Source organism: Struthio camelus, chromosome 7 (assembly GCF_040807025.1).
Source record: "Struthio camelus isolate bStrCam1 chromosome 7, bStrCam1.hap1, whole genome shotgun sequence".
NCBI classification, from domain to species: Eukaryota; Metazoa; Chordata; class Aves; order Struthioniformes; family Struthionidae; genus Struthio; species Struthio camelus.
The window spans coordinates 39377496-39393247 of NC_090948.1; the positions used below are offsets into that span (position 1 = coordinate 39377496).

The 15752-nt window shown below is 64.7% G+C and overlaps 1 protein-coding gene across 2 annotated transcripts; it reads right to left on the reverse strand.

Annotated features, from left to right (window-relative positions):
- Nucleotides 1-2908: 2908 nt before the first annotated feature.
- CHST3 (carbohydrate sulfotransferase 3) lies at nt 2909-13440 on the reverse strand. Of its 2 annotated transcripts, none has more exons than XM_068951199.1 (3): nt 13318-13440; nt 7623-7906; nt 2909-7115 (listed from the first exon to the last, which is right to left on the reverse strand). In XM_068951199.1, exons 2-3 carry the CDS (start codon nt 7757-7759, stop codon nt 5867-5869), a joined length of 1386 nt encoding a protein of 461 aa, XP_068807300.1. In that variant the 5' UTR covers nt 7760-7906; nt 13318-13440; the 3' UTR covers nt 2909-5866. The 2 variants fall into 2 exon arrangements, with proteins under 2 accessions (XP_068807300.1, XP_068807301.1); XM_068951200.1 differs by lacking the exon at nt 13318-13440 and adding an exon at nt 8725-9579.
- Between the last annotated feature and the right edge of the window lie 2312 nt (nt 13441-15752).

Consider the following 15752-nt stretch of genomic DNA (forward strand, 5'->3'; position numbering starts at 1 on the left):
ATTCACAGGTCAGCCTGGCGACCCTCTCAGGGAGCAGATGCTCTCCTCAGGGAGCTGGAGATGCTCTTGTCACTCCTGCTCTGGCAGGAGCTGGGGGAAGGTGTGACATCAGTGCTGTGGGTTTCCTTGTGGGTGTCTGCCCTGGCTGCTGCACAGCTCTGCCCAAATGTGGCTTGAGCATCTGCTGCCTTCTCCTTCCCTGAGCCACAGCTGGCAGGTAAAAGCCCTGGGCTCTTGGAAGCACTTACTGCAGTGAAATGTGTCTGAAGGGAGTGCTACCCTCAGATGTGCTCGTTATCAGCTGTGCCCTCGTCTTCAGGTGTAGCCTGTTGCTGTGGCTTTCTCGAGTCATGGTTGTTTTCCCAAATCCGTGCTTTTTGCCCTCCAGAGAGGGCCTGGCAGTGGTTGGGGCAGAGTGAGCAGGAGGAGCCTTCACGTGCTGTGTGAGTTGGTATCTGTGGGATCTGGACCAGAGGGGGGCTTAATGTGCCATGGCCTCATTGCGATTCCTTAGTGGTTTTATCAGTATGGTTGAGCTTTGCTCAGCTTGCAGCTTTATTAACATGTTGCAGCTTAATAATGAGGGCAATGGCAGGCGTGATGCCAGCAGCCTGGGAGACAGTTTTCAAGGGTTAGAGGGGGCTCCCCAGCTCTAAAAGCACTGCTGGTACGGGCTATATAACCCGGGGCCAAGCCGCAAGCGGGTGTAGCGCTGGCCTGGGAAAATGGGAGCGCCTCCAGGCTGGAAAGAGGCATGGCTGCAGCCAGCAGAAGATACCCAGGGAGAGCGTGAAATGTGTCTCTGGGGGCCGGAGAAGATTGTCTTCTCTTTTCATGACGTTCAGAGAAAAGCACGTGCCTGCTTAAACATCTCCCTTTGTTCAGCCTGCCCAGAGGTCCTGCTTTCAATTAGGGGCGCCTTCATTAGAAATATGTGTTTTCAAGGACGTTGCATGCTTTGCCTGAAATATTGGGATATGCATCCTGTATGTTTGCCGGAAACAGGAGATGCAATGGGCTGTCTGTGCCTGGGTAATGCTGGGACCTTGGCTAGTGGTGGAGATTCCCCCCCCCCCCCCCCCAAAATGAAGGATCGATGGTTAAACAACTACTCGCTCCTTCGGTGCGAGGTCTCTCAGCCGGCTGGATATGCTGCTTTGCTGAGAGAAGACCTCAGCCGCGTTTAGCCCAGCTTCAGGATTGTTTGAGCTTCTGGAGCGCGTTATGAGCCAGGATTTGGCCTAAGAGATTAGGCAGGTGATGTCTTAGCGCTGGGTAAGCCTACCCGGCCCTATTACAGGCCTAGAATAACTTCTGCATCTTCAGCAGATCCGTGCGTGGCGGAGGGCCGGGGCCGCCGGCGTTTTGTCGCGGGCCTGACGCTGCTTACTGAGCCTCTCAGCCCAGCGTCGTAGCTGAGCAACCGGCTGCAAAAATCCCTTTCCGAAGCGGGGCCTGGCCGGAGCCAGCCCAGCGCAGGAGGCGATGGGGAACGTTGCTGGTCCGTGGCGGCGGGGGGAAACGCGTGCTCGGAGAGGGGAGCCCGCGAGAGCCGGGCGCGCTGCCTCGTCTGCACTTTCCCCTGAGACAGCTGCTTCTCTTTGGACTGTTTCCTCGCCTAGGAAGGGACGGAGCGGGGAGAGAGCTGCCTCGAGGAGCCCAGCAGCCGCGCTGGCGTCCGGCTCCGTCCGCTTTCGAGACGCCTTTCGGTGCGCGCCTGTCCCCGCGTCTCGCCGTGGCGCGTCGCCCCCGGAGCGCGGGCGCAGCCCTGCTTTGGGAGAGGCTCCCCGGGACGGCGCGGGCGGCCTCCGCAGCCCGGGTGAATCCAAGCCAGAACTGACGTTACGCGTATTTAACGGCGAGTGCGAGACTCGCCCCCGAGATACCTCCACGCGCAGCGGGACGGGGAAGGGGCTGGGGACGCCGGGAGGTTCGTTGGGGGGCGTTGGGACCCCTCTGAAATCCCGCCGCTGGGTCCGCGGGCCGAGGATCTCTTCGCCCCCGCTCCTCGTGGTGTTTTGCAAAGCAACGTTTAATTAGCAACTTTGGTTATTCGCTAGGCGAAATCCCGGTGTGGGTACTTGTTTCGTAGGAGGCGAACACAGAAGGGAAGGCATCAGCCGGCTCCTTGGGCGTTTCTCCATGGCGCGGTTAAATGCAGAATTGCTCAGTCGCTGTCCGGAGGCAGCGGGGAAAACGGGCGGCCCGCGGCGTGGGCTGGCACTGCTCTTTCTGCAGATGCCACCCTGAAAGCCACCCAGCGCGGGGTGCTAGGCGCGGGGCCGCGCTCGCCGCAGGGCGGGAGAGGGCAGCGCGGACGGAGACGGGAACCTGCCTGGAGGTGTTGCCCGCGGTTTGCGCCCCCGTAGGGACGTCGCGAGCAGCCCGCTTCGGTACCCGCTCCCGAGCCAGCCGGAGGCCGGCCTCCTGCGTCCCGCAGAGCTGCTCCCAGCCGGGCCCCCGCGAGCAAGGTGGCCGCGGTTAAAAGGCAAGGAGGAGGAGGAGGAGGAGGAAAAAAAACCCCAAACGCCGGGCGCCGCGGGAGGATCGCCTCCGAAGCCCGTCGGAGAGCTGCTCCTCAATGCCGCCTCTGTTCTCGCCCGAGCCTCGGGGGGGACCCGTCTGAGTCGTCGCGCGCGACGTTAGGCAGCGCCTTGGCTGAGAGAGGCCGGGCTCGGCAAGACGAGCCAGGAAGCCGTAGGCACCCGTCTTTTGTTGTGCCACCCCGTTATGAGCTCCAAGGCCTCCTCCAAGCGCCTTGCTCTCATGGTGAGGGACCCAGAAAGTCCCCAAGAGGTTGGAGGGGCGCCGGTACGCTGCGACCTGCACGGAAAGCCTCAGCATCCGCTCGCGGCCTAAAACCGGAGCTGCAAGCGCTCCCAACCTTTTTTTCTTCCCCCCCCCCCCCCCCCCCGGCCTCTGGACACCTCCTGCGTTTTGCGTGCGGCTCGGGAGCCCCCGGGGAGGTCCGAGGCCGTCCTGCCCCCGGCGGGCAGCGTCGCCAGCCCGCGAGCCACGGGAGCGCAGCAGGTTTTCGCTTTGCAGTGCTTGGGTTTTAACTCGGCTCTCACGGCAGCGTGGCCACCCGCGGTCACCGTCTCTCCCCTGCCCGCTGTTTGCGCGTGTGCAGACTTCTGGGTTTTGCCTCTCCTGGCCCTGCGGAGCGTGCAGGTCCTCCCCGATGTCGGGGACGGGGTTTCTTTACAAGAAGGGAGAAAACCCCCGTTCCTCCGAGGGCAGGAGGAACCGCGCAGCTGGCTCCTTGCCACCGACTCGCCGCACAAAAGATCTGCCCCGTCTTTCCTGAGCCGCGCAACCCGTCCCTTCCCGCGCTCCTCCCCTTCGCCGGGTCCTGCCCTTCCTTCCCCCTCGCACCCCGCACAGGTTTTGTTCCCTGGCGCCTTCTGTATTTGCTTTCGGCTTTATAGGTAACGTGGACCTCTCCCCACTTGGAAATGCCCTTATTTTTCTTCTCTAAAGGAGCTTCTTTTGGCGCTCTTATGTGAAGACAATTGTTATGTTCCCTGGCTTCAATGAGGCTTAAGCAACCAAGAATAATACTGCGGTGACTGTATGGGGAAAAATTGGCTGGGTTCGTTTGGCGGAGCAAAATAATGACAATTAGTCGCGCAGTTAGGAGTGACGTCAGCGCCGATGGGAGATGCGGGACTGTCAGCCCTGCGCAGTGCAAGTCCTCGCTGAAGAGCACCGGAGCGGTCCCTCCTCTCCTTGCCAGCCATGCTCAGGTCCGACCTGAGAGCTCGGTCCCTTCTGCTGAGAGCAGTGACGGCTGGTAGGACGTGGTGCTCTTCCGACTCCTGGACTCTCTGTTAAAACGCGCCTCAAACCTGAAGGTCTATTAAATCCCTCTCCAAAAACCCATGAAACTTGTTGCATGGCTTCAACCGCAAGGACGGCAGAGACCAAAACGGGTTGGTGTGGCTCTCCGGTGGCCCAAACCCCGCTGGCTCGGGAGCAAAAGCACACACGTAAAACCAGAGTGATTTTAATTCCCCAAATACTACCGGGAGGGGACGGCTCAGCGCTGGGCTACCGCGCCAGGCAGCGAGCGTGGGCGCCTGCGGCGAAGGCCCAAACCCGCTCTGCCGCTTCCCCGGCCCGCGGGTACGAGTTACGAGCCAGCGCCGGTGGAGGAGGACGGGCCGCCTTCACGCCTGCGTCTTCCTCGCGGCCGCAAATAACGAGGAGATTCGCTGCGCTCTGCTCCGGCGCGTTTTTTTCCCCCCTCTTTTTAATTAAATAAGTCAAGTAAAGCATCTTCCAAGAGGTGACAAGGCTCACGTTTGCTCCTGCACCTTTTTCGTGTCTCTCTGCTCTCCATCTTGTTGCGGGACCTTCTGCTGGTGTGATTTGTTTGGTTTTTTTTTTTAGGGGGGAGGTTTAGCTCCGACTCCAGATATATTTCCCCTCTTTTTTTTTTTTTTTTTAATACAATAAATAAATACGTTTGCCTTGCGCTTGCCGCTGTTACAACCTCCGTTCCCCAGCCCATTTTGCGCAGGGCAGGCGGCGGCGGCCTTGCGAGGCCGTAGCCCCCGTACGCAAATACGCGGCCCCCCCCCCCCAAAAAAAAAAAACCCAAAAAACAACCCACCCCCCCCCAAAAAAAAAACAACTTGAAAAAGCACCAAAAAAACAAACAAAAACCTCATTTCATTGCAGCCAAAGGGCCGGCTGGGGCCCCCCAGGGTGCTGGGCAGCCCGCTGGGCTCCGGGTCCGGGAGGATTCAGGGCAACTCGGCAAAGCGGGTTTCTTTTCTACGCCAGGGTGCTTCCCTGCCCTGGGCTGCCCCGTCTGCCAGAGCCGGCGCGCAGAGGGAGGCGGGTGCAAGGCAGCACTCAACACTGGAGAGAAATGACGAGGGGCTTCAGGACCGGTGGGGGCTGTCGTGAACCGTGCGTTCATTACGCGAATCCCAGAGGTCGAGGGGTGCAAGGCTGCAAAACTCGGGGTGGCGGCGGGGGATGCAGCCCGTTTTCCACAAACAGCTCCCCGCCAACGCCCGCTTCGGAGGCTGCAAGCGCTTGGCTTCGCCTTTTCTGCGCTTCCCTCGGCGACGAACAGCTCTTTTTTTTTTTTTTTTAAAAAAAAAAAAAAAAGACAACCAGAGCAGCTTCCTGCCGGCGCCCGACGCGGCCGGCCCACCCGAAAGGCACGAAGGGGCGGCAGCGCTCCCGACTCGGGGTGTCGGGGCGGGGGGAAAGGGTGCCGGGGAGCCGCTGCGTTCGGGCTTCGGTTGGCTTTGCGGGGCGCTTGCTGTCCGGCTGCCGGCCCGCGGCAGGCCGGGGCACGCGGCGGTGCGCGCCGTCCTCGCCTTGCGCTGGCTTCGCTGCCGGCTGGCCGAGAGGAAGGAGCACCGCCGCCGCCGCAATCTCAGCTCCCCTCTGCCGCGCCGGCACGGCTCCCTCCCTTCCCCTCGGCCCGGATAAACCAATTGCCGCGAGCAATTCCTGCGCGCCTGGGCCAGCCGAGCTCCCGACCGGCCCTTCCTTCCCACCACGCAGAAAAGCCACCGGCTCCGGCAAAGCCCCGGCCCCCCCCCCGGGCTTAATGGGGAGGGCGTTAAAAACCGAGGTCTGTCTTTGGTGCAGGCGAGGCCGCCGCGCCGGCAGCTGAGGTACGGCAGCGGCGCTGCCCCGGGCCAGCCCGTTTACGGCGGGCGAGCGGCCCACCGGGCATCCGCCGGGGCGGCGGAGGGGGGGACGCGCGTGGCGCGGGAGCCCGGGAGAGAGGGCGGCGGGGGGGGTGTGTGGGGGGGGGGTCCGCGGCGCCGGCCGCTCGCGCGCCCCGTTTGCCTCCCCTACGGTCGGCTTGGGAGCCGGGGGGGGACGGCGGCGCGGGCGCCTACGTGAGCCAGGAGGTCCGCGTCTCCTCGAGCAGGCTGAGCGAGCGGTTCGTGAGCGCCTGGGGGCTGCCGGCCAGCTTGTAGCCGAAGAGGCGCATGGCCGGGCCGCAGACGTTCTGCACCACCTGGGCGAGCTTGAAGGGGATGCTGAAGCGCCACTTCTCAAACTGCTCCGAGGAGTTTTTCTGGGTGGAGTAGATGCCGCTGCTGTCCTGGGGCGCCTGCGTGTTCTTGCCGATCCACTCCTCCACCTGCGGCGTGAGGCTGATGCCGGCAAAGCGGTACATCTCCTTGGCCTTCTGCAGGGGCGAGCGGGCGATGTCCTCGTAGCGCACCAGCATGTAGCGGCCCTGCAGCCAGGCCGGCCGCCGCAGGCCCAGCTCGGCCGAGAGGCGGATGCTCTCGCAGTTGCCCCGCAGCCGCTGCACCTCGTCCTCGTTGAGCGGCGCCGCCCCCTCCGAGGCCCATTTCTTCCAGGTCTCGTACTTGCCCGAGAAGGCCACCATGCGGGAGGCCAGCACAGCCCGGGGGTCCCGCACCAGCTGGATGATGCGCATGTCCAGCCGCGGGTCCTCCACCAGCGGCTGCAGGAACTCCAGCTGCCGGATGCGCACCGTCTTCAGCGCCATGTGCTCCTTGCGCCGGCAGGCCTCGGCCGCCAGCGTCACGTTCAGGGGGCCGCAGCGGCGGTTCTTGCAGTGGTACTTCTCGAAGACCTTCTTCACGTAGGGCGTGCAGACGGGCTCCTCGCAGAGCGAGCGGCTGGAGCCCCGCCGAAACATGAAGGGCGTCAGGTGGCCCTCAGGCACGGGCGAGATGAAGCTCTCCAGGATGTAGAGGTCGCAGAGGAAGAGCTGCTTGAGGACGTCCCTGTAGACGAGGGCCGACCCCACCGCGTTGGCTCCCCCCGGCTCGAAGGTCACCGTCCTCTCGATGTGCCACAGCGGCTCAAAGAGGTAGAAGATGTTGCCCTGCTGGTTGAAGAACTCCCCGACGAAGGAGGAGCCCGTGCGCGTGGTGGCCATCAGCAGCACGTGCCGCCGCGGCCCGGGGACGGGCGTCCCCGCCGGCTCCCGGCCCCCGCTCAGCTCCAGGGTGACGTTGCGCAGGCGGGTCCTGAGCCGCGAGAAGGCGGCGTCCAGCTCGCGCAGGGACTCGAGGGAGCCGTTCTCGGCCGGCGCCAGGCTGGCGTCCGTGCTGTTGGCCTCCGCCAGCGACTGCGGCGACTGCTTCAGCTTGTCCGACACCCTGCGGGCGACAAGCGGAGCCTGGCGAAGAGGTCCCCGCCGAGGCGCAACAGCCCGCCCGCCCCTCTCCGTCACGCCTGGCGTTTGGGGACCGTATGGGGACGGGGCGCGTGGTCCCGGCAGCCAAGGCGGCTCCCGGGGAGGAGGAAGAGCCCGTGGCTACAGCGAAACCCTGCTCCGCCGAGGCCCCGACGGCAAGGCCGCGATACGGGGGGGCCACCGAGGCAGCAAGGGTCCGAACGGCCGGAGAAGAGGGAAGAGGCTCCGCAGAGGCTGCGCGTCACCTGCGCCCGTAGCGCCAAGGAAGCAACGCTGGTGTTAGGACCCGCCTAACCGCCGGCTTTGCAAGCCTCGTCGGCAGCCTTCGCGCACGGGGACGGGGACCGAACCGCGTGCCGGCTGGCAGCCACCAGAGCAAGGGGGAAAAGCAGGGGTGGCTTAGGGGAGCCCCGAGCGGCCGAGCGCTTCCCTCCCGACGCAGCGAGGACTTGCTCTCCCTTCTCCCTACCTCGAGATGAAATTGTTTTCCTTCTCGATGATGACCAGCCCTACCACAAACACCAGGAGGACGGCATACTTGCTCCTCATTTTCAGGCAGTGCAACGCGTCCCGGAAATCCTGGGGTAGAGCGTATCTTTTTTCCATGGGGAGAGGCTGAAGAAGCCGAGGCTTTTGTATCGGCGGAAAATCCCTGCGCTCCTCAGAGGAGCTCCTCTGCCAGCGCCCGGCGTCCTGGGCTATCTAGGAGGCATCTTCTGCTCCTCAGCATCCCTTCCCAGGGCTGCGCTCGGCCTGCAGGGAGAGAGGCAGGCGTTAGCACCCGGGCCCGAGCCACGCTTGGACAGCTGCTTTGAGGGTAGCCCAGGGCCCAGAGGGCCAAAGGGCCGCCCGGCCTTCCAGCTCGTAACCCTCGGTCTCCTGAGCAAGCTGGAGCTCATCCGCCCTGCCTTCAGCCGGCAAAACGGCAGGGGTGCCGGTGAAGACGGTCATCTGGGTCCTGCACAGCTGCGGCAGACAGAAGGGGGCCCCGCGACGAGTCGGGCGGGAGCGCGACGCCCACGGGTGTTCTCTCTCGCCGGACGGCCCGACGGGAAGGCGGCAGGACTGGCGGAGGGGGGCTCCCCGGGCTGTGCCCCCCCCCCCCCCCCCGGCTGCCATAAGCGCGCCGCTCTCGGCTACTCCAGCAACATCTCCACATCTGGGGAGCTGCTGCCTGCCGACGGCTGCCTTTCGCGGCGCCAACAGGGGCTTCGCCAGACACCACGAGCGATAAAAAGGCAGGGTGGGCGCAGGGGTTGGCGGGGGGGGGGGGGGGCTGCCCTTGGCAGCTTCCAGCCTGCCCGTGAGGGACAGCTGCCGAAAGCGTCGGCCCTCCTATCTCCCCCCTTCCCAAAACAACCCTTTGCGACCAGGCCCCTTCCTGGACCTCCTCCGGGCAGCCTCTCTCCCCGCCTCCGCCGCGCCGCCGCCGCCGCCGGCTCTGAAACCCAACCTGCTCCGCTCTCGGAGCCCAGCTCGCCACCCTGGCAGCTGCTTGCTCGCGGCCGAGCACGACTTTCGCAGGGAGCCGCGCGCCGCCTCGGCGCCCTCCCGCCCCGCCGATGCAAAACCTGGCCCCGGACGGGCGATGTTGCTCGCGCCGGCGCCAGAGCCGCTCTGCCCCATCTCCCAGCCTCCGGGAAGAGCTACGTCCGGCAAGTTTCGCTCTTTTCGCAAACGCTGAGATTCCCGGCGGACCGCGCGGGCTGTTAGCCCCGGGCTGTCAGTTTAGCCGTAGCGCCCGGCGCGTTACTTCCGTTTTCTGCCTTCGAGGCGTTTGCAGACTTTCAGCCGCTGAAACGAAAGCCGGCAGGTTTCCGAGAAGGCGAGCGCGCAGCAAAGGGGCGCTTTCGGCAGCAGCCGCCGGCGCAGGCAGCTCCGTGCTCCAAACAAGCCGAAAACTGCCCCCCAAACTTCCCTCGGCCATTTCTGGCTATTGCTTCTTGCGCAAAAGAAGCGTCTCCCTAGGGGAAACAGCGGCTGCCTTCACCAGACAGCAGCATCTCCCTGCAGCAGCGCGCCAGCAGCGTTCAGCACCGTTACGCGCCTGCTCAACAGCTGGAAAGGAGCTTGTGACGGATACCGACGGCGGCGCGAGCTGCCCCGAAAGCCCCTTTCGTCCGGTAACTTTTTGGGGCAAGCGCTGGCTCTCCTCTGCGCCCCGCAGCGGAGAAGTGAACCTCGGAGAGGAGCGATGCAAAGGAAGGGGCTGTTTCGGAGGGCCCTCTCCCTCCCTCACCCACCTCCCTTTCGCCCAACCGTGACGCCACGGGGCTTTTTAATTCTGTTTCTACGCCTGTGCCCTGCAGCCAGCCAGGAGAGCCAGGGGCCACCAAGCCCTCCCGGGAGGGCCGGAGGGCAGAGCGACCACGGAGGCAAAATCTGCCTCCTCCGCGACGTCCCCGTCCGCCGGGGACCAGGGCGAGGCGAGAAAGGCTGGTTTTGGTGGGTTTACCCTCGCTGAATCCGCGCGCAGCCCCAGCGTGCAAGACCAAAAGCTTTCTTGTTCTTTTTTTCTTTTTTTTTTTTGCATCCTTCTTTCTTTGCCTTGTAACACGGTATTTTGTTGTTCGTGTGCGTTTGCAAGGCCCCCTGAAGCAGCACCACCCGCAGCTGAACGGGAGGCACCTTCGCCCATGCGGCCTTCCCCTCCGCGGCGGGGGAGAGGAGGGGAAGAGCGAGGGCCCCGGCTCTGGCAGGAAACCCAGCCTCCCCTCCACAGGTTAGTTTCTATGGCTACAAAAAAGCCCCGCTTCATTTTTTTTAGCTCTGTAATCAAGTCAGCCCAGACGACGACCTCGTAGCACTCCGCGCCACCGAAAGGACTGGGCTGGGAAGAGGCTCGCCGAGGCGGGCTGGCTCCCCGCTCGCGGGCACCCAGGCGGCGGGTGTGCGGGGCCTGCCAGCGCCCAGGCTTGGGCTGCTCCAAATACACACACCTGGGGAGATCTTCCCTGAGCGTCTCTGAATGAGAAGCATCTGTTTTGCTCTTGCCACCTCTATTTAATTCAGCGTGAGCCTGCAGCCTGCTGTTGGGTGGAAGGGGTCCTGCTCCTGCAGCACCCAGGAAACGCAGCCCTGCAGCGTGCTGGTGACCAGAGCATCGCCTCTGCGTCGCCGATACCGAGATTACAGCGATCGCGTGCCCCACCTTGAAGCAATGCGAGACAGTTCTCCCTGCAAAGCTGAGCAGCAAGCCCAGCAAACAGGTATTGCCTGTGTCAGTGCGGTGGACTCGTGTGACTCTCGTGTGCCTTTTGACCTGCCTGGCGTGTCCTTTGCTCAGCTGGGAGCTGACCTGCAGGGCCCTCGTAAGAGCAGGGGTCTGTTCCTCTGTCCGTCCTCCCTTGCCTCTGGTTCCCGGAGGGGTTTATTCCACCTGCTGTTGTTTGAGATGCTTTTTCTCCACCTAATATCTAGGTTGTGCCCTCCGGCTCAGGGCCGCAACTTCAGGAGCGTCTGGGGACAGCAGTGCTCAGAGCCTGGTGGGCTGAGGCTGTGGGTGCGGCGATGTCGGGGACCGGCCTGATGCAAAACGCTGTGGAAAGGCTCTTGGTAGGAAAAGGGTTTGAAATAAAATCATTATGTTCTCTGTTTAAGCAGAGCCTCGCTCTACGCGCACCACAGCTACGGTTGCAGTCTGCTGGATGTCATGTTTCTGCAGCGTGCGTACCACGTGCGATTGTATTCACGTTTAACACTTACTGGTGCTTGTTACTTAGCCGGTTGTTCGCATGGCTTGCGTTAGTGCCAAGCGAATGAGGCTGTTTGCTCTTCGTGGCTTCTTGGCCAGACCCCTCGTGACTCAGGGGAAGTCTGTTTAGATCGGGTTTGGCTCCGGCAAACGGAGCGGACCCAGGCAAGGCATCGTGCTCCTGCTGCCGGTATCTACTTCAACGGGTGAAGGAGGGGAGCTGCGGAGCGCCCTGTCCTTTGAGGAGGCGCGGGGTTTTGCCGGAGAGCAGATGCCCCCGGATAAGCGGCGGTAGCCCTGGCCCTCGGCAGGGTGTGGGCTGGGGAAAGGCTGCCAGGCGTTGCGTCACGCCAAAAAACTTGGAGCGCGATCTACTGCCAAGATACACGGGCCTTGTGCTGGATATCAGCTGGTGCTCGCTATACGCGTCCTTCCTGCTGGGACGGGGGCACGGCCTCCGGCGCGGGCCGAGGGCCAGGATCGGTGGAGGAGGACGTGAGATCTCAGACGCCTTCGGAGGTGCGGACGGAGGAGGACCCCGTGGCTCCGTCCATGCTAGTTCGCTAGCCTGCCAAGGCAGGTCCCCGCGGCGGTTTTGCCGCTCAAAAGCAGCGGCCGTCCCCCGTCCGTGGCAGCACCAAAATACGAGCGCCGAGGACCCGCGGGGCAGCAAGCGCCCGCGACGGGGGTCTGTTTGAGGGCCTCGTTGGCTCAGTTCGCCAGCAAGCCCTTCCCGCGGGAGGCGGTGGGCGTTCGGGACGGACGCCTCTCGGCCCTAAAGCGTTCAGGGTCCCGAACGCGGCCCGAAAGGTCTCGGCGGCCGAGCGCGGCGCCGCGAGGAAGCCCCGCGCCGGCCCGAGGCAGAATTAAAGTCACAAATGACCCATTGTTTGGAGGAACAGAGGGGCTCTGTGCGGCGGCGAGCTGCTGCGAGCGCCCGGCGGCGCGGGGGGCCGCCGGCCCAGGCGGCTCCGCGCGCTGTGTCGGCGTCTGCTCCCAGGCGCCGCCGCGGCTGCTCGCTGCCCTGAGGACCCGCTCCGCCGCCTGCGAGCCTCGAAGAGGCGCCGAGCTCGAGGGCCGCGCGGCCTGACGCAGGGCGCTCGCTTGGCCGCCCACTTCCGAAAGCGCCGGGCAACAAACCGGCCTCCGCGCTCCTCCTCGCTTTCCTCTCTGCCCCGTTTCAGCGCTAGCCGAAACGTCCGGCCCGTAACCCATCGCGTGGCAGCCCGGGCGGCCCCGGCCGCTGCGTGTGCCCCCCGGCCGCGCTGCAACCCGCGCGTGCCCGTCGCCGCTTCGATGAGCCCTTTCCGCAGGGCGCGGAGGCTGCACGCGGCCTCGCCGTCCCTGCCGTGGCTCCCGCTCTGCCCCGCGGCTTTGCCCGCTAGTCCGGAAACTCCCGGGCGCGCGGCGGCGGCAAGCAGGGACGGGGCTACCCGCGTGCTGGCGCGAGCGGTGCGCGCGGCCCTCCGAGTACCTGCAGCAAGCGGCAGCGCTTGGGGCGGCGGGGGGGGGGGGAAATCAGCCAATTCCTGCCGGGAAAGAACGGTGTTGCTCTGCTGCGGGGCCCTGCAGACCACGCCTGGGTCCTCCCCGCTCGGCGCCCGAGAAGCGGTCCCGAACCACAGCGACGCAGCGGACGTGGGAACGTCGCAGAGTCGAACCCCTGCTCTGCCCCCAGAGGCTCCGCGGCCGTAAATCACTGAACACGGAAAAGGAGGCGCAGCCTCTCCCGGAGACCCCTTCCTTGCCCGGGGGACCCGAGCCAGGCTCAACTGAACATGCAGGCACCGGTTTTCCCGCTGGCGACGGAGGGCTTTACGTGGGGAACAACTCCGGACGCCATCGGGAACCATCTCGCGGGCGCCGGGTCGGGGCGGGCTGTGCTCCGCCGACTCGGCCGGCGTCCGCGCTCCCCTCCCGGGGACGCGGGCGGGCAGGGATGCCCGAGCTGCCCCAGAGAGGCCTGCGGGACCCGATGTCGCCCCGCTGAGCGGGCCGGCGTGCCCGGGCGGGCAGGCCGCGAAGGGGCCCGGGACAACTTCCCGACGTTCCCGCGCCGGGACCGAGAGGCGACGGATGATGCAACTCCAGGAGAGCTGCGAGTACTTGAGTCGTCTTCTTCTCTGGCCAGCCGCGCTCCTGGGCGCGCAGCGAGGCTCAGCCTTAAAGCTGGAGAGCTTGTCCTTAAATTGTTTGTCCTCGGTTTTTTTTTTGTTTTGTTCCCCCTTTCTAAAGGGGGGGGGGGGGGACAAACCAACCGAGAGGCAGGGAGCGGGGCGGCCGTGCGCCAGGGCGGCTGTGCTCCCGCCAGGGCGCTGACTTCGGAGGGGTCCGGGGCGGGCCGCCGGCGGGGCGCCCAGACAAAGGAGCGGCCGGGGGCAGGCAGGCAGGGAGGGAGACACAAAGGAGGCGGCGCCGCAGCCCCCCCCCCCCCCCCGCCCGCCGCGCCCCCCGCTCCCCAGGCACCTACCGGCGGCGGCGGCGGCTGCTCGGCGGGGCGAGCTCGCCCGCTCCTGGCGTGCGGCAGCGCGCTGCCCTGGCTTTTCTTCACGGCGCTGTCATCCTCCCTCCCTCCTTCCCTCCCTCCCTCTTTCCTTCCTTCCTTCCTCCCCGCCGGGGCGGCGGGCGGGGGGGGAAGCGGTGCCGGCGCTTGGCCGGGGCGGAGCCGCCCCCCGCCCGCCCGCTGCGGGGCCGGCGCTCCGGCCGGGCTGCTGGGCGCTTTGTGCCGGCAGCCTGCCCGGCGGATCCCCCCCTCCTCCGGGCCTGGGCCGCCCCGGGTGCTGGGTACGCGCCGCCCCGACGGCGGGGCGAGGAGCCCGAAGTTCGCTCCTGGCCGCTGCTGCGAGCGCGTTGCCCGTGCTCAGCGCGCCCGTCCGCGGCGCACCTCTCCCCCGGACCGGTGGGGCAGCGTGTGCAGCGGGCCGTCTCCCGGACGGAGCCTCTGCCTGCCTTCTTCCCCCCCCCCCCCCCCCAAATTTCTCCCACGCGCAGAGCTCAGGACGGACAAGGTTTAAGGTCCGTGAGGGTGAGAGTTGTTCCCTGCTGCCCGCCAGGGCAGGGAGTAGGACCTGGTATCCCGCGAGGAGCCTCGGGCTGGGGGACGCAGGGGCTGCGGCCATCCCCGCAGAGCCGACTCGCGAGCCGCAGCGGTCCGCGGCTTAGAAAGGGCCGTTCGGGCCCCTGCGCGGCAATTCGTGTGGCCGCCCCAGAGCCCGGCGGCATCACGCTCGGAGCAGCTAAAAGACAGCTGGCTCGGCAGGCAGAAAGATCCGAAAAACGAGTCCCCCATAAAGCGTGTGAGCCCTCTTGAACGTTCCTCGCATAGCTCTTCGGCTACGCGTGCGGCACGCACACAAAACGCGGGCTTTATTGGCGCTCGCGTGTTGACCCGCGCAGCTCGTTCACGGCTTTCCTGTTGCTGAAGGTAACGTATGTGGCTGTACACGTGCGATGCCGGCGTGCGGGCTTTCGGGAATAGTGCCGGGGGGGAGGTGTCCACGTAGAGGTGTCTACGTACGTGGGTCCAGACGTATGCAACGTGGGGGCGTTGTGGACCTGCCGCTGTTGCTCGGAGGCGGGTGAAGCTGATCCCAAAACGGGATGCATCTCGCCTTCGGGAGCTGCAGGCACGGGCTCCCGAGCTGTGGCTGAATGCAGCGCAGACGCGCCCGCCGCGCAGGGGCCTTGCAGGATCAGGCCTGCGCAGGCTGTCGGAGGACTCGCGTCAGAAAGCGCGGATGTGTCTGGGCCTGGCTGCAGGCGACAGGAATTTTGTGGGGTTTCGCAACACAGCAAAGTATTTTTAAACTCCTCGCTTGATATTTCAACTGAAGCAGGAGGCGCTTATGTCTCGGGTTTGGCGGGGTGTGTGTGTGTGTGTGTGTGTGTGTGTGTGTGTGTGTGTGTGTGAAAGAAGACCTTGGTGAAAAAACGTACTTAAAATGTTTCCAACTTTGAGACGAGTACAGAGAGAGGCCAGTCAGCAGTGGGACACGTGAGCTGGCAGCGAGTCCCTGGCTCCGCAGGGTGCTTTCGAGGTGCCCCCGCGGTGGTGCAGGGGGCTTCCCCCGCTCAGGCCGCGCAGCTGCGGCGGGTGCTCCTGGCGCCGTTCGGCCTGAACCCCCGCGGCCCGAACCTGGAAGCTCGCTAGCCCTGGGCGGGGGGTTCATGCACGGCCGTTATTCCTCTGTTCTGTCGTTTTGCTTTATAAACCCACACGAATCTCACGGTGCAGCTCACATTCCTGTTCCATCAAAAAGTGCAACTCAAACCACGGAGGAACAAAGAGCCTTTTGCAAACCAGCACGTTGCTGCGAGAGGGGAAAAGAAAGGCAGAGAGTTGTGTTTCCTCCACCCTTTGCTAGCTGCAAGATCGCATTCCCTTCTTCACCTACGCCTGTCCCACCAAGTGATAACAGCTCCCAGCTCAAAATCAGTTGTCCTCACTCCTTTGGTCACACACAGGCATGCGCATGCACACACACACACATGCGCACACACATTTGTGCACACACACACACACACATGCAAGTAAAGCTGGTGGCAGGGCAGTGGGGCCCAGGGCGATGCTGCCCAAGAGTGACATCAGGAGCCTGGAGAAGGGACCATATTGCTGTAGCAACCAGGATGCCCTGGGCTTGCGGAAGAAAAGTATCCGATGCTCATTTTCAGTCTGGAGCTGCGCTTACCTGCTCCTGGTCCTAGCCCACCGCGTGTCAGTGACCGCGCTCGGCTGTGTTTGCAGAAAGCCTTATCTGGCCTTTGCTCTGTTAAAGGGCAGGGCAGCATCTGCCTAGAAATTTGCCTACGAGTTAGATGTAGCCAAATTCTGTCCCCACGTCCCTTCAAACGCTGTCCGGTAGCATCTGGCAGTACGACGCTGTTGCGTGGCAGCTGGAAGTAGTC